The following is a 26,910-nucleotide window of genomic DNA, read 5'->3' as shown; positions in this document are numbered from 1 at the left end:
CTACTTCCATAGTGATACCGCCTCGGAAACCCAAGGAGGGGTTGCTATGAGTCGGGGCCAACTTGACAGCACATAACAACAACAACAACATATGGTTTTGGAAGATATTCTCCCAGTCAGTAGCTTGTCTTTACTTTTTTGATAAAATCTTTCGATGAACAAAAGTTTTTAATCTTTATGAGGTCCTATTTATTTACTTTGTCTTTTGCTGTTTGTGCTTTTGTTACTGTATTAGATAACCCATTGTTAAAAGTTAGGCCCAACAGCATTTCCCCTCCATTTTCTTCTAAGAAGTTTTGATTTTGGTTTTCACATTTAGGTCCTTAATCCATTTTGAGTTTTTGTGTATGGTGTGAGGTATGGATCCTGTTTCATTTTTCTGCATGTGGAAATCGAGTTTTCCCAACACCATTTATTAAAGAGAAACATTATTATTACTAATATTAATAGTTGTAATAATGCCTCAGGGTTAAAGAGCATCGGAAAGCATCTCCCTTGTTTCCAGTTTCAACCAGTTTCCTCTCCATTGACCTCACCTGGATAAACTACATTTGTTGTAGTCTTGAGGCCTTACATGTGTGGTTCCCTCAGCCTGGACTGCTCTTCCCCTAGACTGGCTGGTTCTTTGTCTTTCTTCAGCTCTCAGCGCACATGTCCACTGCTCAGATAGGGCCTTCCAGCTCCACCACTCCGAAGCAGCCACCCCTCCCCGTTCTTTCCGACCACCTTGTTTTTATCACTTGATGGCACACGTTATGTAGGAAACTATCCTGTCGCCTCATCACCTGCTTGTTTCTTGTGTCTCTCGCCCAGTAAGGTGAGCTCTCTAAGGTAGGGATGGCCTCAACTTGTTCTCCAACTCTATCCCCAGTGTCCAGTGAAGGGTCGGCACACAGACAGTACTCAATAAAGGCTGTGGGTGGCTGGGGAGGGAAAGAGGAAGAGCGAGCAGTAGACAGAGGAGGGGGAGACTAGGATGATGTGTGGGAAGGCTTAGAAATCTAACAGTGGGAGGCTGCATCTCTGAATGTGAGTTCCCCTGTGCCATCCAACAGGCACCTGGTCAGGCCCCTTCTCCTCTCTGGCCCTAAATTTAATCAGTACAAAGGTTAGACAGAACAATTTTCAAGGAGTGGACCCATCTCTGGCCAGCTTGGCCTGGAAGGTCGAATCACAGACAGGACAGCCCAGCCCGTTGCTAGCTCGGCCTCAGTGGGGAGCGTGCGCACCGCAGCTTTGGCACTAAATAATCATAACACGATTGGGCCGCTAACGGAGATTTATGGAGCCCTTTCCCGGCCATGAGCTCCGTGTGCTTCCGCGAATATGAAGCCATTTATCTAAAGACAAGTTCCCTTAATCCGCGGAAAGATGGTCTCCTCGGAGAAAATGGTTTCTCCAATCCCCACAGCCTAAGAGCTTGCTGTCGGTATCTAAATTAATGGAGAGAGAGATTATGTTTTTCAGGAGCGGCTGAGATGTGGTTGGCTGCTTTGCAGTCTGCAGACATTTTGTGGGTGAAGCGGAGACAGGCGGAACCACAAAATGGGGGCAGAGGAGTGTGGGCCTGACTTTCTCCCTTTGTGACTGGGAGGGCACACCCCCTGCCTGCACCAGGTTTTCCAGGGAGGTGCTTGGAGGACATTGTCTCCAAGGCCAGACAGATCTGAGCCTGAGTATCAGCTCATCCCTGCCTTGCTGTGTGACCTGGGGCAAGTGGCTTCACCTCTCTGAGCCTCAGTTTCTTTCTCTGTGAGATGGGCTGCTGGTACGTAAGATGTACATGGCCTGGCACACAGTTGGTGCCCAATAATTATTATGTCAGACTCTCCACTCAGCTTCACTCATAAAGGGAATACAATCCCAGATTTCAAATTTTCAGCTCTCAAAAGGCTTTTCATGATCTAGTTCCACTACCCATTTTACAGAAGGAGAGACTGAGTCCCAGAGAGGGCTGAGTCCTTGCTGGTGCCCACTGGTCTATTTGAAGGTGCTGGAAGATTCTTAGTGTGCTGGGGCTCTATGTCTACCCCGGGAGAGGGAGAGAAACCATTGTTAGCAGCATAGCAGCAAATCATGGCCAAGGTGAAGAAGGTCCTGATATTAATTGGTGACCTATTACTAACTTAGGCAATAATTGTCAAACTCCCTCTTTGCTCAGAGAGGCACATCATCGTCCTCATCGATCCCCCAGGGTCCCAGGGTCCCAGGCCCAGCCTGAGCCCCACTTCTGTCTTCTCCTCAGATGACCTGGTTCCACATGGACTGTCAGGACCTGATGACCCAGCTCAGGCTGGGCAAAGCCCAAGGAGCCAGCCCTGGGGACCAGCACCGCCTCCACCGCTACTTGCAGCGGCTGGCCTCTGAGTTCACTGCTGAGAAGCTCATGGCCGTGGGGCTGCAGGTAGCCTCCCTGAGCTGGGCAGGCCTGGGCCAGGACCTGTGGGAGGAGGCCCGCGGCCGGCACGAGGAGGTCCAGATCCTCCTGAAGAAGGCGTTGGCCTGCTGTCCTCACCCAGCAGCCCCCTCTGCCCACGTGGCACACCTCGGAGTGGCAGCTTCCATGGTCCAGGGTCTGAATGGCATCTCTTCCAGAGGAAGGCAGGACCCATCCCTGCAGGACTCACCAGGTGTGGAGCACCTGCCCAAATCCTGTTGGCCTTCTCGGGCCACCAGAGCAGGGCAGAACAGAAATTTCCGGCTAAGCCCTCTGCCCCAGGAAGCTGGCCAGGCTGTGGAGGCTGATGAAGGCAAAGGCCCTCGTGAGCCCCTGGATCCTGCCCCTGAGCTTTCCCCCACCACCTTCTTCTCCTGGCAGCGCCCCCCCCAGGCAGCTCTGCTTGGGCCCTCCCGGCCAGGTCCCCTGCCTGGCTGGGGGCAGCTTCTCTTCAGAGAGAACAGACTCACAGGCATCTCTGGAGGACTCCCCCCAGACTAGTCCCCCTTCGTCCCTCTAGCTGGGAGGCCCCAGGAATTGTGTGAGGCTCCAGAGGGAAGCTGGGGAGCTCTGGCCAGTGCCATCAGGGTATGGCTGTTGAGCACTGACTGTATGTTTGGTCCACACTGGGAGGATGAGAAGAGAACTGTGCACCTGCTCCCAGCTCCAGGAAACATCAAGAAGACTCGATTCTCACACATTCAGAACAGTGTGGGGGGATCAGGACCAGGATGCAATAAAGCATGAGTTTGGCTCTGTAACTCCGGGGGTCATTGTGGAATGAGGAGGTGGTACAGACCTTCCAAAGGTCTCATTCTTAGCAAGCTAGATACCCACCTGGCGGTGACCACAAGCTTTTCCTCTGGAAGAGGAGTATGGTTGCCCTCAAAATGAATCCATGGGAGTGGAGGGCAGATTTGGGGGTGGCTTCTTGTCTTAGAGTTCCCATGGTAGCAGGACTCAAGCATAAGTGTATTTGGTATGATGTTCCTTTCCCTAGGGCTGTGTAACAAAGTACCAGCAATGGGTGGCTTACAAGAAGAAAAAATTAATGTCTCATGGTTCTGGAGGCTCTTAATCCAAATTTCAGGTGCCAGTGGGGACATGCGCTCTCTGTAGGTTCTAGGGCAGGACACTCTCTTGTCTCTCTCAGCTTCTGGTAGCCCTGGGGATCCTTACAAGCCAACTTGTAGCTGCAGCACAACCCTATTGTCACACGGCCATCTTCCTTCTGCTGATCTCGTCTCTTCTCTTTTATAGCCCACGACTCAGATTAGACTAGGACCCGCTCTTTCAGTATGACCTCAGGGTAACTGGTAATATCCTCAAAGACCCCATTTCCAAACAAGGCTATTTCCTGGGCACCAGGACTTCAGCATAAATTTTGGGAGGACACAGTTCAACCCCTAACAGGTGGTGGTCCCAGGGACCTCTGGTGGGGGAGTAGGGGAGTGAGTGTGGAAAGACACAGCAGCCGGTAAAGGGTGTGTTATCCAGCAGGCTACTGCTGTGGACAGCTGGAGCTCAATCCCACTGGGGACCGCTGGGAGACAGAGTACAACATACCTCAGTTATTCTACCCAAGGGGTAAGAGAGCTGGGGTGTTTATCCACCAACTCCCCTGAGTTGTTGGTTGGGGGCTACTTCCAGGTAGAATGAACTCCCCAGCATGCTGGACTCCAGGCAAAATGGGCTCCCCTGACCACAGAAAGGCCTCAGCAGAGATGTACCTGCTGGTTAGAGTGAGCTGCAAGGGTCTGGGCAGGCGCTGGCTGCATCTGCTCCTCTTTATTCACTTTATTTGGTTCTCCCGTGGATGCAGGGCCGTCATGCCCAAGGTCAAGGAACTGCACAGACTCGTATACTTCCATCGAGGAGAGAAACATCTCCCCCTCCAGTATCTTCTGTCTTGTTCCCCTTCCCACCATGCCTTCTCCTTCTTTCATTCCCCACCCAAGCCCCCAGCTTTCTTCAGGCACAGCCTTGAGCCCCATGTCAGCAGGGTTCTGCTGATGGTTGGACTGGGAGAGGGTAGGGAGCCATGTCATCATGCAGCGGAAGGTGGGGAACAGTGGGGAGGGGTCTTTATACCCTCTGATCTCAGGATGGGGTATCTAGAAGATAGCCACACCTTTCACACCGCCCAGACCGACCCCTGCGAACGCATTCCCTGAACATCATTATGGGCCTCCTTCTCTGCCTTAGGATGCATTACCCAGCTCGCCTTCAGGTAACCCAGCCCCAGAAATTTCCTGGCTCTGGGAAGATGCAGGGGGTACATGTTCTGCCGCACATGAGGTGTGGAAGGGGGAGGCAGGCCTGGAGCAGGCCTAGGGGGACAATAGGACTTCTCAGGGGTTACCACGGCAAAGAGAGTGTGGCACAAACCTCAATGCCCAAAAGGCCTTAAGGAATTTTCTAAGACTCAGGATTCCTCTAGGTGTGCCTAGGGCCCGCCTGTCTCAGAACCACCAGCAGAGCTGGCCAAAAGGCTTCCTGGGGAGCGCGACCCCAGACAATTAGAGTCAGACTCAGAATCTTGGTGCTGTGTGTGTGGTGGTGGAGGGGGCTCTTGTCCGGAAGCTATGTTTGTAACAGACTATGCAGATGTTTCCTCATGCAACTCAGCAAGTGGGGGTGCTGTTGGGAAACATGGGGGTGGGGGGTTGAGACTGCCTCCCACCCAAGGCAGCTCAGCTTTCTGTGCCCCACTCCCCCACCTTTGGTGCAGATCAGCCAGAGAATGCAGGAGGTGTTTGATCAGCCCTTCTCCATCCATGCCTGTCACCTCAGAGGGGGGCCGAAGGCACTTAAGATGCTGTTGCCATGGCAACAGCATCCAGCCAGTGGGGGCCAGAGGCAGGGAGCCAGGGAATCTAGGGTACAAGGATAGATACTGACTTCTGAGAGACCACAGCTACTATTGGGGGGGAGGGAGGTTGAGGAGGGGGACGAGGTGGTCCAAGAATCCTTGTGTGGGAGGGGTCCCCAAGGTCACCTTTTGTATCCCTCTGTGTTCAGAAAGAACTATACCTCTAGCAACATGTCTACTTACAGCAAGCCCTGGGGAAAATGGGGATGCAGAAATGAAATACAATAAAAATAATACAATGTATAATAATAGTATTGATAGCTAGCGTTTCTTTTGGCTTTTCTTGGTGCCTGGCTCTGTGCTAGGCCCTTTGCAAGGGTTTACAGGGCTCATTGAATTTTTCACAATAGCTCTATGAAGCCAGTACTGATTTCATCCTGTTTTACTGAGGAGGAAGCTGAGACTCAGAGAGGTTCGGTGCCTTACACAGTGTCACCAGTAGGTGGCAGGGCCTGGACTGATGCTGGCCCTCAGCAAACCTGGGCTGATTGCTGGGCCGGCAGTGGCAATGCGCTTTGTCCCCTCAGCAGTCCTGCCACGTGTGGCCATTGGCATGTGCCAAGGATCCTGGCCTGGGCTTGTCTTGACCATGCAGAACTAAAACCCTGGACTGCCACACTGCCTGGATGGAAAAGAGCCTGAAGTCGGCAATTGCCTCAAACAGAGGGAGACGTCTGGGCCGGCTGGGCTGTGAGCATGCTGGGCTTGCTCAGGCTGTTCCCTGGGCTGTTCCTGGGGGCCTTCAGGGGCTGCTGGGCAGTACTACAAGCACTGGGTGTCTTGTAGTGCCAGAGACTGTGGTGGCAGAGTGATTGGTCACATGGGAGCTACAGCTGAACTGACTGGGTTCTCACTGTACTCCACCAGTTACAAGCTGTGAGACCCAGTTATATTCATTATCTCACTGTGCCTCAGTTTCCTCACCTATAAAGTGAGGCTAACAGGATCTCAGAGGCTGGCTGCAAGTATGAAATGAGTTAGTATGTGGAGAGCCCGTAGGAAGATGCCTGGGACATACTAAGTGCTCATTAAAGGCTGTTTGGCACCAGCCCTGTTAGTACCTGCTTCATCACTTGATGAACCAAGGAAGAAATTTCTCCAGAGGCCACAAGTAAACTCCCTAATTGATTCTCAAAGAGATTTTCACTCTCTTTTAAGGCTCTTGTGGATTTTCTGGAACCCCAGTTGCTTCTTAAAAGCCAAAGGGAATTAATTTATTGTCTTTTGCCAAAACTTCCCATGGGAGGAGGGACTTAGCATGACCTCCCCCAGAAGAGTCCTCACCAGGGATGACATCTCCATGAACCAGCAAAGCCAAAGCCCCCAGGAGGCTACTTTGGGGAGGTGAAGGCTACAGTGTCCCTTCATAGGATTTTTCACAATTTACAGTTCATTCTGGTGGAAAAAAGATAATGCTTACAGGGAACCCCAAGTCTGCCAGTAACATCAACTGTGAGTCTCCCACTGTGGTGGAAACCCTTTTTTCAACTCCAAGGGGTTGGTGGGCAAGAGGTGGTAGGAGGAGCATGCCCTGGGGGTCAGAGATCTTATATGCCACTCCTGGCCTTTGCTGACACCCTGAGTGACCCCTGGCAGGTTGCTTCCCCTCTCTGGCCCGCAGTTTACCCCATCTGCTCAGTGGGAACATAGGATGGATAGGGTATTTTTCATCTTTGGAATCAGAGCCCTGCCTTCGAACACAGGCTTAACCTGGACACTACAAGCATATGGCTGGCCCTCAGTTTCTTCATCTGTCCAATGGGTTTGTAAACCTGCTGGGCCAAGACAGTAAGATATCTGGATCCCTGAGCTCCACAAAAGATTGGGCAATCTACTTCCGTAGAGATACCTCCTTGGAAACCCAAGGAGAGGTCACTGTGAGTCGGATCTGACTCAATGGCAGTGAGTTTGGTTTGGTTTCAAGGCTCCACAACAGACCTTTGTCCTCTCCAGAGGAGTGGTCGTCTGGTGAAGGGGCAAAACCTTGAAAGTCAACTAGGCAGTGATGTGGGGCAGAGGTGGGCTGAGCCCAAACTGGCATCTAGACACTTGACAGTTTGCAGAGTGAGTACTTCTTGTTCATCCATTTCCTCATCTGACACTCACTACAACTCTGAGGGGCACAGACATCATGCCCTCTAATGTCCCTATTTTATAGATGAGTAGACAGGCCTGGAGAGGGAGGTGGCATGTCCAAGACCATGCAGCCAAAAAAGGGGTTGAGGAGGAGAAACCCCAGGATCTGGCCCTGGTTCTGAGCAATGCCAAATCCAGGGCAGCGGATGGACCTCTGTCTTGTCAATCACTCAGACCTGGCCAGCCTATATCCTGTGCTCTCTAGTGACTCAGGAAGCTAGCTGGGGTCAGGGTATAGTCTGCCCTCATGAAACAGACTTATTCTGTTCTCTGGGGCCTGTGAACCGGCTTCCCGCCCAGGACAAACCCATCTGGCTCGAAACCCCACCCTCCTGGCTGAAAAATAGTTCTCTGAGGCCCAAGCCCTGGGGAGTCAGTGCTCTGGCTGGATGACAGCACTCCTGGGGTCCTGTCCCCCACTGCCTGGGGTGAGATGGAGGGCCTGAGTACTTCCTCAGAACCCTGTGCTTCCTCACTTTTCTCATCTGTGTATTGGGGTGACTGAGCCAGATCAGTGATGGCACATGGGTGTTGCCGGTCCTGGTCTGCAGTTCCATCTCTGCCTCCTTGACTGTGGCAGTAAACTGTCCATCCGGTCACCTAGCCTGGACGCTTGGATGCCATCATGGAACCACCCCCTAGCCCCCAAATCCCCCCTCCAGTCTCTCTCTAATTTCCCATTTCTCCCTCCCTCCACCTTCCCCACCCTCCATCCAACCTCCATCTTCTCTCCCCTGGACAATTCTAACAATGTCTTCAGTGGTCTTCCTGCAGCCAACCAGACTGCCTTCACCTGTATCCCACACAGAAGCCAAGGGACCTTTGCAAAGATATAAAATACTGTCAGTCCCTGCTTAACACTGCCCCCTGCCACTCATGGCTCTTCAATAAAACCCAACCCTCACTGAGACCTGTAAGGCCCTACATGGCCACTGCTTAGTTGTTGCTGTTATTGTTGGGTTGCCTCCAACTCATGGCAACCCACATACAACAGAACAAAGCGCCTTGCACCATCTTCACGATCATCGGTAAACTTGAGTCCATTTGGGGGGCTTCTGTGTATTTTGATCGCCTTCCAACCTAGGGGCTCATCTTCCAGCACTGTGTCGGACCCTACTCTGCCGTGGTCCATGGGGTCTTCATGACCAGTTTTTGGAAGCAGATCATCAGGTCTTTCTTCCTAGTCTGTCTTAGTCTGGAAGCTCCACTGGAACCTGTCCATCATGGCTGACCCTGCTGGTGTTTGAAATACCAGTGGCATTGTTTCCAGTGTCCTAGCAACATGCAAGCCACCACAGTATGACAAACTGACAGACAGGTGGTGGTCCACCATAGCAGCCTCACCTGTGTCCTCCATCTCTAAGTTATCTGAGTCACAGCAATACTACCTGCCTTTCAGTTCTTCAGCAGGCTCTTGCTGAGGTCAGGTTCCCCCCAGGTAGACCTGGTGACGAGGATTCATGGGCAGGTGGTTCATTGAGGAGGTCATCTTGGGAGAAACCCATCAGGGAGCCGGGAGCAGAACAGGCAAGGGAAAGAAGCCCAGCAGTGATGCAATCTCAGACCAAGTCCCAGCCTCTGCCTGATTGCACAGGAAACTCTAGAGTGTGAATTACACCTCCAATGCACTCCAGGCTGTTTGCAAAAGCATGAGTGTGAGCATGGTGCTTGCGGCACAAAGCAGGGGCAGGTAGCCTGAGGTCAAGCCTCCAAGGGACTCACAGGTATGAGCTGTTAGGAGCATACCCAGAGCCAGAGGAGGGATCTGGGCAACAGAGTGATCACAGAGGGTCTGGGTGGAGCACTACTGCCAATGTTTGCTGCAAGCTCTTTCTTTTCTCAAGCCCTGGAATGTTCTTTCCTCACCCTTTCAACCAGTTGGGGTTGTTAGCTGCTGCGGAGTTGCCACCACTACCATCACGTGTGGCAACCGCATGCAAGGAAATAAAACACTGCCCACAACTGCACCATCCCGATGACTGATTGGGGGGATAGATCGTTGTGGTCCATAGGGTTTTCAGTGACTGATTTTCTGAAATAGATCACCAGGCCTTTCTTCCTCATGTGTCTTAGACTGAAAGCTCTGCTGAAACCTGTTTAGCATCATAGCAACAGGCAAGGCTCCACTGACAGACGGGTGGTGGCCGCACATGGGATGCATTGGCCAGGAATTGAACCCAGGTCTTGTGCATGTAAGGGGAGAATTCTACCAGTAAACCAGCAATTCCCTTTCCAACTAGCTAAGCCCTCCTTATCCTTCAGAAATCAGCAACAGGGTCCTGACCACTGTGAAGGTCTTACAACCCCCTTTTATAAAAGCCAGCTATTTCGCCTTTATGGTACTGATCTCAGTTGCTATTTTGCACTATTTTGTCAATGCCCGTAAGCCTTCCTAAATCAGAAACTTCATGAGAGCGGGAACCAAGTCTGCCCTGTTCAGTGTATCTCTGGCACATGGAAGAAATCCAACAAAATTTGTGAGATGCATGAATCAGTGAATGAATGAATGGTAACTCTGATCAGTTAGTTTTACTGCCTAGTGCACCTGATTGGCTCAGTGAGAAAGAATTCTACAATTGATTGATGATGTCTGCAATGGGTGCCACCAGCAATAGTGGTAATAAGCGTTGGCCAAACTTGCCATCCCTGGGCTAAATAAGTCCGTGCCTCAGGGTCCTCCGTCAGAGGGCGCTCGATGCTTCCTAGAAATGGAGTCTTCCTCTCCCCAGCTCCCAGGAGAGGAGTTCAGTTGTCATCCCAGCTGGCCTTGATAATCAATCACGCAGCCAGGCGGTACCGGTTAGGATTTGTCACTGAGCCACATCCAGGTGCACCAGGCAGGAACAGGCAGGCTCGTTTGCATCTCATCTGCATGAATTTGCATACGCCTCCACAGCCCTGTCTCCGTGCAATTTTCAAGTTAAAATGTCATTACCGCTCCTGTGAAGGCTGTTATTTCTTGATTTCATTCTCCCTGCTCCTCCACCCGCACTCCCTCCCACGCCTCCCAGCCGGGCCTAGGAGAAGGAAACGGGTTCTGCCACAGATTCACACATAATTCTGCATCCGGGCCATGTCTATGGCACTGGGCGCAGGAGCAGGGGTATGACTGAGGGCGCTGCCTTTCAAACAGCCACAGGAGGGTTGAGGCGAGCTTAGCCTCTCAGCGTTCTCCGAACAAATTGCCCTGTTCCCTACCTCAGAGCCTTTGCCGGTGCTGTGCCCTCCTCCTGGAATCACCTCCCCTTTTCTACATGTCAAAATACTACACAGCTGTTGGGGATGCCTCCCCCCCCCCACCCCGCCCTCTGCCATTAAAACAAAACAAACGAACAAAACCAATTGCTGTTGAGTCCACTCTGACTCCTGGTAACCCGTGTGCATCAGAGTAGAACCGTGGTCCATCGGGTTTCCAATGGCTGAGTTTTCATACATAGATTGTCAGGCCTTTCCTCTGCGGTGGCTCTGGGCAGACTGAACCTCCAGCTGTTCAGGTAGCAGCCGAGTGTATTAACTATTCGCATCACCCAGGGCTCCTCCCACCCCATTGTTGTTGTTAGGTGCCATCAAGTCAGCTCCGGCTCCTAGCGACCCGTGTACAACAGAACAAACCATGCCGGGTCCTGTGCCAGCCTCGCAGTCCTTGCTATATCTGAGCCGATCCTTACAGCCACTGTGCCATTAGTCCCCTGTTTACACTGTGTGATCCTGCCCCTGGTCATAGGCCGATTCCATAAAGGACAGACATGTGACCCAAGCGAGCCAATCATATTTTTCTCAGTATTTGGATTTGGGAATCAGAGATGCAAGGCAGTGTCTGAACTTGGGATGATCAGACCCCAGAGCTGGGGGTGGGCAGCTTGTCCAGCCATATCCACAGAAAACAGAAAAATAGTCCTTGCTGAGGAAGGACTAAAGTCAACAGGCCCAGAACCAGTGTTCAGAGGCCGGGAGGCAGCAACAGCCCTGGCTCTGGGTCCACCCCCTCCTCAGGCCAGGCTGCCCTGCTGGCCACCAGCTCCACCCTTCACCACCCCATCCACCCCTAGTCTCCTCGTCCATCTTTCTTTCCTGCTTGAACAAGCTCTGGGGACTTCTGTTTCTTACAACCTGGATGAAACAATGAGAAGATAAAACATGAATGCAGAGGACCTCAAAAGGAATTTTTGAAGAAAGGAATTTGATATTTGACATCTCAAAGACAGCATCAAAGATGTCAGGAAGATAAAAACTAGAACTTTATTGCCTTTTTTTTTTTTTTTCCCCAGTACTTTTATCTTGAAAAGAAGGCATCATAAACTCTTTAGAAATGGGAGCTTCCTAGGGACTTAATCCTCCAAAGAGCCTTGACTAAGACCTTGCTCAGAGGCCACCTCCTCCAAGAAGCCCACCCTGACACCCTTGCTCAAGTCAGAAAGGCCCTCCTCCATCTCTGAACCCAACAGCACTCCATCTATCCTTCACACTCAACACTCGCTCCCTTAGCCTGGCCTTCGTTCTCACAAAACTGTGCATAACCTGAAGGTAGGATTGTATCTGAGGCCTCAAGGTCTGGCCCCCTTCGGAATCTAGCATAGTTAATTAATATCAATAATACAAATTTAAATAACAATAGCCTCTCATCTATTGAACATTTATTCTGTGCCAGCATGGATGTAGACGATTTACCTACATTACCTCATTTCATGCTCACATCAGTCATGTGGGGGTAAGAGCGTTTATGGATGAAGAAACTGAGGATCAGAGAGGTTAGGTAACATGCCTAAACTCACACAGCTGATGAATGGTAGAACTAGGATGCCAACCCAGGCAGCTAGATAGTCTGACTTCAGATATGTGCTCTGCACCTCTATCAAAACTAAAAACCAAACTTATTTCTGTCGAGTTGGATCCAACTCATAGTGATCCCTCCCTGGGTTTCCGAGGCGGTATCACTACAGAAGTAGATTGCCCAAGCTTCCTTCTGAGGAGTGGCTGGTGGGTTTGAACTGCCAGCCTTCTGGTTAGCAGTCAAATGCCTTAGGCACTGTGCCACCAGTGCTCCCTACGCCACCAGAGCTCCCACCCCCTCAACGTCCAGTGCCTTGAGAACTCTCAGAACTATACCTGCCCAGAACTCTTCTGCCCTGACCTGTGGCTGGTACCTGAGTGTCTAACACTAGTGTTTCTAAGATTTTGAGTTAAGCTGTGTCCCATCAGTAGGATGCCCAGACATCCCTGTTGGCCTTGGACAATCCTGGTTATGCATACTGTCCTTGTGTAATTATTACCAGCTCCCCTTTTTTTCCCCAAAGGCTCCAGTTTGGACAATAAATTATATGGTCACCTTACCCATCTGGTTCCCTTTATTAAAGGAACAAAGCCCCGGGCACGGGGTGGGGGAGGATGGTAGGGCTGGTGCTCCCCTCACTGCTGTGAAACAGGGCTGGGGTGAAAGAGGCTGAGGCCAGGAGGCTGTGAGGATGAGTCATGGGGACCATCTGATCAGCTTGAGTCTGCAGGGAGGCAGCTGCTGGCCTGTTCCTGCTCCTCCATCATTCCCACGCATGTCTCTCACCCTGGGAAAGGAGCAGTGGGCAGATGTCAGCAGGCCCAGCTGCAGCTTCTGCTCCCCGCCCTCAACTCCCCTAGAAGGTGGTGGGTGGCCTGGCTTCCTTTCGGGCCTCAGTTTGCCCATCTGTTAACTTGGTGACAATGATCCTGGCTCTAAGTGCCAGGATTCTGAGGTGAGATGGTGCTGGGGGTGGGATGCCTATGGAGCCCACCTGCTTCCACACCCCCCCAGGAACTCCTGCTGATATAGCTACAGCCATTTGGGGCTCCTGGGGATTCTAATTCCCAATGGCCTAGGACAGGAAGCTCCGAAGCAAGGGCTGGGAATATCCCAGCATCCCCCAGAGTTGCTAGGGTGGGCCACTTCCCTCTCTGCAAAGGCACCACTGAGCATGCCAGACTCGGAGTCAGCTGCCCATCCCAGCTCATCCACTGTTCTGTGTAAGTCCCTTTCTCTATACTTTGAAATGGGGTGACAGACAGGGTCCCCACCCTTCAGGGCTGCTCTGGAGTTGGGTGAGGTGGTCACATGGAGCATCATGAAGGGAGGTGATATTAATATAATAATTAAACCCATTTATAAGGGATGATAGCTGGACAGTGAATAAGGAAGACTGAAGAAGAGTTGATGCTTTTGAGTTGTGGTGCTGGAGAAGAATGCTGAGAGTACCACGGTCTGCTAAAAAGACTAACGGATCTGTCCTAGAGGAAGTGCAGCCGGAATGCTCCTTGGAAGTGAGAATGGCCAGACTTCATCTCACCTACTTTTGTCATGTTGTCAGAAGGGACCATGCCCTGGAGAAGGATATCATGCTTGGTAAAGTGAAGGGTCAACGAAGAAAAGGAAGACCCTCAATGAGACGGACTGACACAGTGGTTGAAACGATGGGCTCAGGTATAGCGAGGATCATGAGGCTGGCACAGGACGGAGAGTGTTTTGTTCTGCTGTGCACAGGGTCGCTATGAGTCAGAGATGACTCAGTGGCACCTAACAACAACAATAGCATGAGAGATGATGAACCCCAAGAGGCTTCCACTGGACCCCCTCAGTGGAAGGAGGCAGGGGCTCGGGTTAGAGTCCCAGCTCAGCCACTGGTCCACTGGGAGCTTGAGCAGGGCCCTTGACCTCTCTGAGCCCTAGATCCTTCTCCTGCCATCTCTCATTGTTGGGGAGATAATCAGATGGTGGAGGAGGTGGAAGTCTGGAAGAAGTTGGACTAGGGAAAAGTGGGTAATCTCACTGGAGGTCTGGTCTGGCTCTCACATCTCCCCTAAAGGCCCGGGCCCTCTTTCAACCAGCTGCTCTCTGAGGGTCTTTGTCCTGCGGTTCCAGGCCAGGACTTGTCAGCTCCACCCTCCAGCCATGTACTCACATTCTCCACCCTCCAGCCATATACTCACATTCTCCATTGGGGGCGGGGGTGGGGGGTGTTTTTCTGATGCTTTTTTTCTGACATTTCTCCTTCTGCTTGGCCAGCCCTCCTGCAGATGCCGGGGTCACCAGGGCAGATGTGTGGGTGGGGGTGTTTGCTTTTGTTTCCTTCACTGTTTGTAAGAAAAAAGTTTAACAACCCTCATTGTTAGTTGGAGGAACAGCCCCAGGATTAGCTCTGGAAGGAGAGAAAAGGCCAAACTGGGTCTACAGGGGGAGGGAGGAACTGAGCAATTTGGGTCCCTAGAGGCAGGGCTCTGGTAGCATAGTGCCTAAGGCACTTGACTGCTCACCAGAAGGCTGGCGGTTCAAACCCACCAGCCACTCCTCGGAAGGAAGGTTGGGCAATCTACTTCCATAGTGATGTTGTTGTTGTTGTTGTTATGTGCCGTTGAGTCGGCCCCGACTCATAGCAACATAACAACAACAACAGAGGCAGGGCTGAGCTGCCTAGAGCCAGTGAAGCACAATTCTGTGTGCTGACCCTACTCAGAGCCCTCACATTGAGTGGGTGTCACATTGTATTTGCCAGTGATGGCCACAACAGCTCCCATTCCACAAGATCTTCTTGCATCTGTGGCCTTGACACTCCTCTCATTGAGAGATGGGTTCTCTGTCCCCCCTCTTGAAACGAGGTGGAACTTTGTGACTGCTTTGACCAATAGAGTGCAGTGAAAGTGATGCTCTGTGGCTTCCAAGGCTAGATCATAAAAATGCACTTCCACTTGGCTCTCTGGGAAGCCAGCCACCATATTGTTAGGAAGCCCAAGCCAGTCCACACAGAGAGACCAAATGGAGTTCAAACATACCCAGGGAACAAGTAGAAAAGTTTTAGCAGAAAGCTCTAAATTTGGCCTCAGGAGACCTGGGTTCTAGCTCTGTCCTGTCTCCTCCCCCATCCCTTTTCTCTTCTGCAAAAAAAGAACAATAACCACTCAAGCTTCTGACAAGAACCACAGGGATCGAAAGGCAGTAAGAGCAATGCCTTTGTTTGTACAACCCTGGCACATAGCAGACCCTCATTCCTGTGAGCTCCTTCTTTTCCACTCTAGAGAATATTGCCATTCAGGGGGAGGCAGGAAAGGAGCTGCAGCCCCCAGAGAAATTAGCTCTTTGGCCCTGGTGGCTTCACCTCATTTGTGATGTTAATTGAATAAATTTGCATAATGTGTTCACTGAGGTGTTATTTTACTTTCACATTTAAATTATTTAATCATCTGTATTTTTCCTCCTCTTAATCCTGATGATGCCAATGTGGAGGGGTATGTGTGTGTGTGTGTGTGTGTGTGTGTATAAGAAAGAAAAGAGACTGAGTCTCCAGGTGTGTCTAACACACACTCACATCCAAACACATTGAGAAACACCTCCAAATGAAGCTCTGATGTCCAACCCACTCCCTGTCTCCATCACTGGATCCCACCCACACTGGCCTCCTTGCCAGTCCTCATACAGGAAACACATTCCTGCCTCAGGGCCTTTGTACTCACTGTTTCCCCTACTTGGTAGATGCTCACATGGTTTCCTTTCTCACCTCCTTCAAGTCTTTATTCAAATATTATACCTCTTTAGGGATTACTTTCTTTGCCTCCCTGTCTTATTTGTTGTTGTTGTTGTTATTTGCCATCGAGTCGGACCCGACTCATAGAGACTCCTCCTTGGGTTTCCGAGGCAGTATCACTACGGAAGTAGGAATGCCCAACCTTCCTTCCGAGGAGTGGCTGGTGGGTTTGAACCGCCAGCCTTCTGGTGAGCAGTCAAGTGCCTTAGGCACTATGCTACCAGAGCCCTGCCTCTAGGAACCCAAATTGCTCAGTTCCTCCCTCGCCCTGTAGGCCCAGTCTTACTTAGCAGCTTCGATTTCTCTGCAATGGGAGCTCTAGTGGTGTAGTGCCTAAGGCATTTGACTACTAACCAGAAGGCTGGTGGTTCAAACCCACCAGCCACTTCTCAGAAGGAAGATTGGGCAATCTACTTCCATAGTGATACCTCCTTGGAAACCCAAGGAGGGGCGCTGTGAGTCAGATCCAACTCAATGGCAGTGGATTTTTGGTTTATTCCTCTGCAGAAGGTCCCTGGGTGGTACAAATGGTTTGCACTCAACTACTAACCATTGGCACCACGGAAGAAAAGCCTGGCCATCTGCTTTCATAAAGATTACAGCCAAAAAAAAAAGACAAACCCTATGGAGCAGTTATGCTCTGTAACATATGGGGTCACTGTCAGTTGGCATTGACTCGACAGCAACGGAGTTTGTTTTTATTTTTAATCCCTCTTCAAAGTCATTATCACCATCTAGCATATGTTTATCTGTTGTCTGACTCCATAAAGACCAGGTTTCGTTTTGTTTTTGTTTATCGCTTTTTCTCCTAGTGCCTAGAACAGTGCCTGGCACATAGTAGGTGCTCAATAAATATTTGTTACATTAATGAACTTGCATTGAAGACCTGAAGGCCACCAAAGGATAAGATGTGACAGTTCTAAGCTTCTGGGCTGGCCAAGGACATGTACCAAGGTGCTGTGAGCTCTGAGAACTGAGTCCTGGACCCATGTTTGCTACCACTTTGACCAGCCTTTCTCCACCAATGGAGCTTTTCTGGAAGGGCCTAGAAGCACTGACCCCAGGTCAGCTTTCCCGGGGGGCTGACATTTCCCAGAAAGGCAACCCAGCAGTCTGGGTTGAGGGAGCCTGAGCTGGCAGCCTTCTGAGGAACCGGGCAGCTGTTGTGCAATTCAGATGTCATACGGAGGAGCCCTTGGGGGCCAGGCAGATAAGCTTCAGTGACTACAGTCTAACCACAGAAGGCACAGGGAGGAAGTCTCTGGGGTCCTGGGGGCAGAGGTCAATGGGGTTCCTTAAGTCGCTGCTGGTCTCAATTCTCTGTGAATATTTTGAGCCAAGAGCTGGAAGTCCAAGTGCTCTTTGCACCACTGTACAGACAGGGAAACTAAGGCTCAGAGAAGGCATTCCCCAACCCATGTCTCCTCAACAGGAAGTGCTGCCTTTCCCTGCACCCGCAGGACCTCCATGGCTGAGCTGCCTTGGTCAGGAAGTGCTGCGGGCTGTTCCCGCTGCCTGTGCTATGCCTCTTCTTCAGATCTCAGCTTGTGCGTCACTTCCTCAGGGAAGCTGTACCTGACTCCCTCCGTTTAGGTCAGGTTCCTCTGTTCTGGAAGAGCCTCACTCTTTCCCTTCAGAGCCCACATCACTTCCTGGTGATGATCTGAAGTCTGTCTGCCCCACCGGGCTCCAAGCTCCAGGAGGGCAGGGACCACACCAGGCTGTTCCATTCGCCACCTTGTTCCAGAGCCTAGCCCATGGTAGGCACGTAGTAGGGTCTTCATAGCTATGTATCCAATGAGCGTGCATAGCAGGTACAAAAGTGTGGAAGTGGGACTTGCAAGAAGCCAGAGACCACAGGACCTGGGCAGGAAGTGGAGCCCCTATAGCAAATGCTCTTGGAGGGCTGTGCTCTGCCTGTGCCCCACCCCCACCCTCAAGCCCCTCCCCTGGTCTTGCATGCAGCTCCCTACCTATGCTCTTTTCCAACAGCCCCTCTGCCTGTGCTCAGGGAGAACTGGAAGTAACTGGGAATATATGTCCCTTCCACCTCGCTTCATGCAGCCCCTCCTCAACAGCTGTGGGTGCGGGGGTATAAAGGCTCCAGCTCTCTCCCCGGCTGGAGGACACATCTTACTGGCACACCAACCCCCAGGTTTCCCACAAAGTATGTAGCTCTAATGTCGGAAGTGATGTGGGATGCGTACTACTACTCATTGTGGGTTTTTCTGGGTTTTTGGTTTAGTTCCTTGCTTTTGTTTTTTCCTTTTCTAAGGAAATGGTTCCAACTCAGAGGAGCCCTGTCTTAATCATCTCACTACCAGGAAAGTGTGGGCTCTGGCATCTGACAGGGGTTGGGGGATCTGCAAACAGCCTCCTGTTTGGGTGGCCCCCCCCAGCACATACTTGCAGCCTCCTAGCTTCTTCTCAGCCTCTTCCTTATGAGGCCATGCAGTGTGTGGAGAGCTGGGTGGACAGTGAGACAGATCAGAGTTCAAGTCCCAGGTGTGTCACCTCACTAGCTAACCGGCCTCGGATAAGTCATTTCTCCCGCTTGGTGCCTCAGTCTCCCCAGTTTTTAAATGGACAGCTGAGAAGTCTTTGCAGGCAGCATCCTGGGCTTCCCTCCCTGTCCCTTGTCCTGGGGGAAGGAAAGGACCAGAACATGTGAGCTGGTAGAGAACAGGGACCCCTGCAGGTGGGCCATCCTGTCCAGCAGAGAAGAGAATCTGAGGCAGGGCCGGGGCCTCACATTTAGGGGCCAAGTATCCTGCCAAGTCCAGCTTTTGGCCCTGGGGCAGGTGGGGTTGCCAGTGAGACCCCCAGCAGGGCTGGGCAGGCTGAGCAGGCAGAGGGAGGAGGCTTATTTTTCAGGGCCTGACCTCTGCTAGGGGTGGCCTCTCCTTGGCCTGAAGGGCTTGGCTTAGCTCCTGGCACCACCGGCTTCAGCTAGGGCTGGGAGCACCAGGAGGCGACCCAGGCCTAGCCCCGGTCTCTTGTCTTGATGCCAGCCTGGCCCCGTCTAAGAGGCCTTTCCTGCCTCTTAGTCCAGAAGTATCTTCCTCTGGCTCTCCTGGGTCAAGGACAAGCAGTGGTCAGAGCCAGGGGGGCTGCCCATCAGAGAAATTGACCAAAGTAAGATTTCTGGACAACATAGTGTGGGAGTTAAGACCTTGATGGCTACTTTTGAGTCTCACTTTTGCCTTTGAGCTTCTCAAGGCTTCAGTTTACTCATCTATAAAATGGGGCTAATAATAGCTTCCACCTCTTGGGGTTGCTAAAAGGATTAAGAGAATATTCACTTGTAATAGCACTTGGCACCCAGTCAATACTCTATAATATTTGTACTGAAGTCCATGGGACTGTTGGAGGCCAGAGGTCCGGACTCTTCTATGAAGGTCTGGTTGATGGAGGTCTGAGTAATGCCAAATGGATAGATAGACAGATGGGCTGCAGGACAGACAGAGACAGGACCCAGAGAGGGAAAGGAGGAGACTGCTGGGCAAGGTGGAACAGGGGAAGGGGGGAGGGGATTCCTGTTTGCCTGGGAGGCTGGACTGCTTTAACTCAAGAGACCTTGAGAGTGTGTGTTTGTGGTCAGTGTGGGGCAGGGGGTGCGTGATGCCCTGGACTAGGGGTCAGGAGAACCTGGGTCCCAGGCCCCAGCTCAGACCTCAGGAAAGCCACTGTCCCTTTCTGGGCTTTGATTTCCCTCCTCTTCTTGGAGGCCAGGAGCCACCCATCTGGTCTTGAGCCATTGCTTCCAGCACAATGGATGGCTGGGCTGGCCTCCAGATCAGCTTAGGGGCCCATCAGTCCCCGAGTCAATGGCAGGGAAGAGACAGGTCTGAACCCCACTCTGATATCTCTCCCCTTGGGCCCAGGCAAGGACCTTACTCCCATTCTTAATCTCGGCTCCAAGATTAAGTGATTCACTCACAAGTCCTCACCTTTCAGGAGCCAGAGTAGGCTCCAGAGCCCTTCCACATACAAAATAACCCACTTGAATAAAATAGACTCTATCTGTTAGCACATCACACAAAAACAGCTGGGTGGATTCTTACCTAAGAGGGGGTAAAATCTGCTTTTAAACATAGGCCACTTCAGGAAACTTACATTAAGGTTTCCAAATGTATCTACAGCATCTCAGAGGGAAAGCAACCATCATCTAGTGGGATGGCAACTGAAGCCCAAGGAGAGGAAGATGGGAAATGAGGTGAGTGTTAAGAAGCCAAGCAGAAAGAAAAAGCAAACAGCGGTCAAAGGATGGACATTCCAAGTGCAGACTTTCACTTCTGACCTAGGCACTGTTAGAAAAGCCATGCTGTCAAAGACATGTATGCCTCGGCAAGAGGCAGGAGAGCTTATTTATTCAATGATGATCTAGTTGACATTCCCACTTGGATGTCTGGGACAACTCAAACTGAACATGTCCTGAGCTAAACTGTTCTGCCTTCTCCAAAGCTGCTCCTCCCAGACCTTCTGCATCTCAGCCAATGACAACTCCCTCCTTGCACAGGTCAAAACCCATCTCTGCCTTCTCTCTTTCACACTCACACTCAATCATTTGGCAAATCCTGTTGACTCTCCACGATTTATCCAGATTCCGACCCCTTCTCACCACCTCTCTCCCGACCACCAGCATCTCTCACCAGCATTATTCCAGCAGCCTCCCTATTGGTCCAGTGGCATCTGGCGTCTTCCCAGTGCGATCTACCTCCCACACAGCACCCAGAACATCCAGGAAAACCTACATCAGATCACCTTTCTCTTCTGCTCAGCCCCCCTCCCTCCTTCAATACTTCTAGCTCAGAGATGAAAGACAATTCTGGACTGTTCTAGAAGCCCTGCACAATTTGATCTTCCTTCTTGGTCCCTTGTAATACCTCTGGGAGGTAACCAAGGGGGAAACGACTTCTCCCACTTTACAGATAGGGAAAACTGAGGCCCAGAGGATATTGATTATGTTTCTGGGTCTAGAACACGGGTCACCTGTGCAGGGCTCTGTCCACCACTCTGCCCCAGATGCCTGGATGGGCAGCTGCTGGTGTCTCTAATCAGTTGGGGCTGATTCACTTCACCCTCTCCCCAGAGTGCTGGCTTTCTGCCCAAGCTGCAGAGCTAAGCCAGATGTCAAAATAGGTTTGTGGACACTGTGCACTTGGCTGGAGCAAGCTCTTGGATTCCACCCCTTTTTAGGCCAGATCAGAGCAGTGCACAGTCCACTCTAGGCTGAGCAGACACCAGAGGAATTTAAACCCCCAGGACCTGGAATGGATCTTCTTAGGGCAGCCTGCTGTGTGCTTTGACTCTGCTTCATGGAGTGACCTTGGGCGAGTCACTTCTCTTTTCTGAGTTACTGTTCCTATCTAAGGTCTGTAGGGCTCTGACATTTAAGCATACAAAAAACAAGCTGATGAAACATGGGCTACATCCTATGATGTAGAGAGGTAACCAGAAGCTGCCAAACATAAGGTTACCATTAGTCTGAAGAAAGGTCTAGGGTATAGTGCCACAGGGCTCTGTCCTCAGTCCTGCCCTGTTCAACATGTCTAACGATCACTTTAAGGAGGAAAGATGGTCCATTAAAGTGTGGCTGAGAAGGGCAATAAGACACTGGGTATCAGACCCAAGGATGCCCAAAGTCCTTGACTAGTAGGACAATGGGCTGAATATAAGAAGATGCAATGTACTAAGAGTGATGTCAAGCCCTGTACTTGGACCAAAAGCAAACAACTGTGTTTATGATGAAGAGGGCAGGGTTGGGATAAAGTGATTTAAGTCAGTTGTTCTCAAAGGGTAGGAACGGGAAGTACCACTTTTACAAATTCATGTGACTATCTTTGGCTGTCACAGTAAATGGGGGGCCCTATTGACATTTGGAGTCCCTGAGTGGTTGCAAACAGACAAAAGATTGGAGGTTCAAATCCGCCCATTGGTGGCTTGGAAGAAAAGCCTGGTGACCTGCTTTCCAAAAAGTCAGCCATTGAACACCCTCCAGTATACAGCTCCACTCTGACCCATGGGGTTTACCATGAGTCACAATATAACAGCAACTGGTTTATTGACATTTAGAGGGCATAGTGCACAGGAGAGTCCTACACAATAGAAAATTACCCTACATCTTTCATGACTATCAGATGTCCACCAGATGAAAACCTACACCAATCATAAACAGGTCGTGCTTCAGTACAAGTGTTTTACAAGAAGTTACATGACAAACTCAATAATTTAGGAAAAGGTTGTTATTGACAGGGAAGCACACATGGAATAAGGACAGAGATTCAATTACTGAATAATTTTCTTATTCTGCACAATCTGTCATGTTAGTATATTAGACCATCTTCAACTACATATTTAGAGGAAAAGAATTTCAGGACACAAATACAGCTACTGCAAAAACAATGAACCCTGCAATCTTCAGCCTATATGACTATGAGACCAGAAGAACTAGATGGTGCCTGGCTACCACTGTCAACCACTCGGAGGGGGAATCTATGTAGGAGATCCTGGATAGAGAGGGAGAACAAGGTGAAACAAAACTCAAAATAATTTGGAAAGAAAAAGGAGACCAGGTTTGCTGGTCTGATTGAGCCTGGTGGAACCACAGAGAGTATGGCCCCTAGCTGCCCTTCAGGTCTAGAATTGAACCAAAACCTGTGGCTTCCAGCCAAATAAAAGACAGGCATAAGAGTTGAACATGTACTTGAGGTAGATACACTCCTTGGAGAGAACAGTCATGGGAGAAAGTAGGGCTGTTTATGCACAGGGAGACAGTTCAGGGGGCAGGAGTGCATGGAGGGATGGACACAGGGAAGAGGTAACTGTTGGGAAGAAGTGGGAAGGGAGCTGTTGCATTGGGGTAAATTGTAGTCAATGTCATGAGACAACATGTGTGTGAACTGCTGTATGGAAAGTGAATTTGCTCGGTAAACTTTCACCCAAATCACACACACACACACACACACACACACAAACCAATGAACCCGACTGCAAATATTTAACAGAGCAGATGTATGGCTCCTTTTTTACAAGCTTAGTAAATTAGCACAAAAAAACCCACAAACTAAATCCTTTGCAGTTGAGTCAGTTCCTACTCATGGCCACTTCAGGTGTTACAGAACCGCTCTGTAGGGTTTTCTTGGCTGTAATCTTTGTGGAAGCAGACTGCCAGGCCTTTCTTCCGCAGCAGTGCTGGGTGGGTTTGAACCACCAATCTTTAGTCTAGTACTCACTCACTGCTGCCAAGTCGATTCGACTCATAGCGACCCCTCCTTGGGTTTCCAAGGCAGTATCACTATGAAGTAGATTGCCCAACCTTCCTTCTGAAGAGTGGCTGGTGGGTTTGAACCACCAGCCTTCTGGTTAGCAGTCAAGTGCCTTAGGCACTATGCCACCAGAGCTCCCTTTAGGCTAGCAGTCAAGTGTAAACCATATGCACCACTCAGGAAGTAAATTAGCAGAGATGCAAGAAATCCCAGGGAATTTCTTTCGGGATGGCCGTTTTGAATCTATGTTGTGAAAATTACATGTTGAAGTGATTTATTTTGGAGTTACCTGTTATCTTTCAATCTCACTCACAAATCATCCCCATAGTTTGCTGGTCAGTTTTTTGGATACAAAACTTCTTTTTGCGATCCATCCAGTTGCCCTCACAAAGAGCTGTTAAAGTTCTGGAAGCTATAAATGTGCCCCTCTGTTGAGCAGTGGAATTTGCTGGGTGACTCCGTCATTACCCTGCCCTGTATCGTAAAATGGAAATTGTTTATCTTACCCTATGAGGTCCAGCCCACTTCTGAGAATGCCACCGTTTCCTCATTTTCTCCACAGGAAAGACTGCAATATGTCTTGGCATTTTTCCCTACTTCATGTAAGGTTATTTCTCTTTCTCTTATCATATAAATAAGTCTGGTGTGTGACGTCTTGCCCTAACGGCAATTTTTATACAAGTTCCCATCCGTACCTCCTGCCCTTTAATCATTTCCCTGTTCTCCGTGTCGGATGCTGTCTCATCTGCTTATGTTTCCAGAATCCAAACTTACTCATTACGGGTGGCTACGGCTCTGACTTCTTCATTATGTCTTCTCAGATAGTTATGCTCAAGAACATATTGCAATGTGTATTATATTATTATAAATTACTTTCCTTTTATACCTCTTTTCTGTTACAGATTGGGCATTGTCTTGATATATATGCGTGTCGGCAGACTGTCACCCAGGAATTTCATTTCAGAAAATTAAAATGAAAGAGAGCATGAACATATTTGATATATAAAAAGGGGGCTTTGGCAACCATGTTTTTAGGCTTCTATCTGACCAGAACGTGCACACATGTTCCCCAAAAGACATGTGCAGGAATTTCGCAGTAGCCCCATTTGTAATAGTCTTCCGCTGGAAGCAACCCAAATATCCATCAACAGCTGAATGGATACATGAACTGAGGTGTACTCACACAATGGAATACTCTGCAGCAAAAAGAATGAACTATTTATAACTACAGGCAACAATGCAGATGAATCGCACATGAACGTGATGATTGAGTGGAAGAAGCCAGGCACAAAGGGGTATGTAGTAAGTGACTCCATTTATATGAAGTTCTAAAACCAGCACCAGTGATCTAGGCTAGTAGTCAGGATAATGACTATCTTGTGCAGGTTAGTAATTAGAAGAAGCACAAAGAGGACTTGGGGAGTAACGGTCATGTCTTATTTCTTGACTTAATATGTTCGGTTTGTGAAAATCATCAAGCTGTATACTTATGTGCACTTTTCTGTCTAGAAACTAAAATCAATAAAAAGTTATTAAAGGGGAGGGAAAGCCTTTGGGTTAATAGGATTGAGAATCTATGTTAGTTAAAGTTCATAAAGGAATCCACATTATGAATACACCAAAGAGCCAATTCTGTTAGGTTATACCAACAGGAGTATTGTAACTAGATGAAAGGAGGTGATGCACTGTCTCTCTCTTTGCTGATCAGATCTCACCTGGTCTATGGTCATTTCTGGAGGCTACAGTTTCATAGTGACCCAGGGTACCCTGGAATGTGGCCAAGGGAGAATGACTGGCACACCAAACAGGTGTGAAAACGTTCACTATTAGCACAGCAAACCAAAAGCCTTTGAAAAATGGGTGAAACCTCAACCTGGTAAAGGGTATCTATGAAAAACCCATGTTGTTGTTTTGTTGTCGTGTGCCGGCGAGTCGAACCCATAGCTAACTTTAAATTTACTGGTGAAAGAGTGGATGCCGTCCCCCTAAGATCAGGGTCATCGTTTTACTGGAGTTTTTAGTGAAAACAATTAGGCAAGGAAATGAAATAATAATGATAAATATCTAAATTGGAGCTCTGGTAGCATGGGAGCTCTGGTAGCATAGTGCCTAAGGCACTTGACTGCTAACCAGAAGGCTGGTGGTTCAAACCCACCAGCCACTCTTCGAAAGGAAGATGGGGCAATCTACTTCCGTAGGGATACTGCCTTGGAAACCCAAGGAGTACTTGCTATGAGTCAGGTCTGACTCGACAGCACATAACAACAACAACAAAGATGGGAAAGGAAGAAGTAAAATGATCTCTATTCATCTAATGACATGATGTCGTTTGCAGATGACAAGATCTTAAAAAATCCTAAGGAATCAATCAGAAAGCTATTAGAGCTAATAGAGTTCAATAAGATTGCAGGATACAAGATCAATATACAAGAATCAATTTTATTTCTAGACACTAGCAACGAACAATATGAAATAAAATTAAGAAAGAATTCCCATTTACAATATCATCATAAAGAATAAAATGCTTAGCAGTAAATTTGAGGAAAGATGGGCAAGACTTGTGTATTGAAGAATATAAAACATTGTTCAAAGAAATGAGAGAAGATCTAAACAAATGGAGAGACATTCCATGTTCATGTTTCAGAAGACTTAGTATTGTTAAGTCTACCCAAATCGACCTAAAGATGCAATGCAATCCTTACAAAATTTCCACCTCACTAGATTTTTTTTTTTGCAGTAATTGACAAGATGATCCTAAAATTCATATTAGTTGCAAGGCATCCCAATAGCCCAAACAATCTTTTAAAAGTGGAACAAAACTGGAGGACTCACACTTCAATTTCAAAACTAAAGACAAAGCTCCAGTGACCAAGACAAAGTGGTCCTGGCATAACTGAGAATCCAGAAATAAACGCTTACATTTATGGTCAATTGATTTTCAAAAAGGGTGCCAAGACAATTAAATGGGGGAAAGAATAGTCTCTTCAACAAGTGGCGCTGGGACAACTGGTTTTTGTTGTTTTTGTTAGGGGCCGTCAAGTAATTCCAACTCGTGGTGATCCAGAATCACAGAGTAGGAAGGCTCCACGGGGTTTTTTAGGCTGTAATCTTTATAGGAGCAGACTGTCAGGTCTTTGTCCCATTGCTGAGTACATTTGAACTAATGTTTGGTTAGTAGATGAGCACTTAACTGTTGCACCACAGGGCTCCTGGGCAACTGAATATTCATGTACAAACTAATGGACTTGGATCATTTACTCATAAACCAAAAACCAAACCCTTGGCTGTCAAGTTGATTCCAACTCATGGCAGCCCTGTAATCTACTCTGTAACACATGGGGTCACCGTGAATTCATCATCATGCACAAAAATTAATGCAAAATGGGTCATAGACTTATATGTAAGAGTTACAACCATAAAAATACTAGACAAAAACAGGACTAAATCTTTGTGATCTTGCGTTTGGCAAAGCTTTCTTAGCTAAAACATCAAAAGTACAAGCAACAAAAAGATAAACTAGACTTCATCAAAATTAAAAACTATCTTAGTGCCTAAGGCACTTGACTGCTAACCAGAAGACTGGTGGTTCAAACCCACCAGCCACTCCTCGGAAGGAAGGTTGGGCAATCCTACTTCCATAGTGATACTGCCTCG

At 49.3% G+C, this 26,910-nt stretch overlaps 1 protein-coding gene across 1 annotated transcript in view; it reads left to right on the top strand.

Moving 5' to 3' along the window:
- Positions 1–2,957, top strand: part of KIAA1755 (KIAA1755 ortholog) — a 57,660-nt gene extending 54,703 nt beyond the window's left edge. Inside the window, 2 exon segments of the mRNA XM_007934746.1 lie at positions 2,246–2,821; positions 2,823–2,957. Coding sequence (XP_007932937.1) covers positions 2,246–2,821; positions 2,823–2,957 — 711 coding nt within the window.
- The last annotated feature ends 23,953 nt before the right edge of the window (positions 2,958–26,910 follow it).

Source organism: Orycteropus afer, unplaced genomic scaffold, assembly GCF_000298275.1.
Source record: "Orycteropus afer afer isolate SDZICR_OR568_19922 unplaced genomic scaffold, OryAfe1.0 scaffold00020, whole genome shotgun sequence".
In the NCBI taxonomy this organism is placed as follows: Eukaryota; Metazoa; Chordata; class Mammalia; order Tubulidentata; family Orycteropodidae; genus Orycteropus; species Orycteropus afer.
Note: the sequence above shows the minus strand (reverse complement) of the source record. Positions and strands in the feature narration are given on the sequence as shown.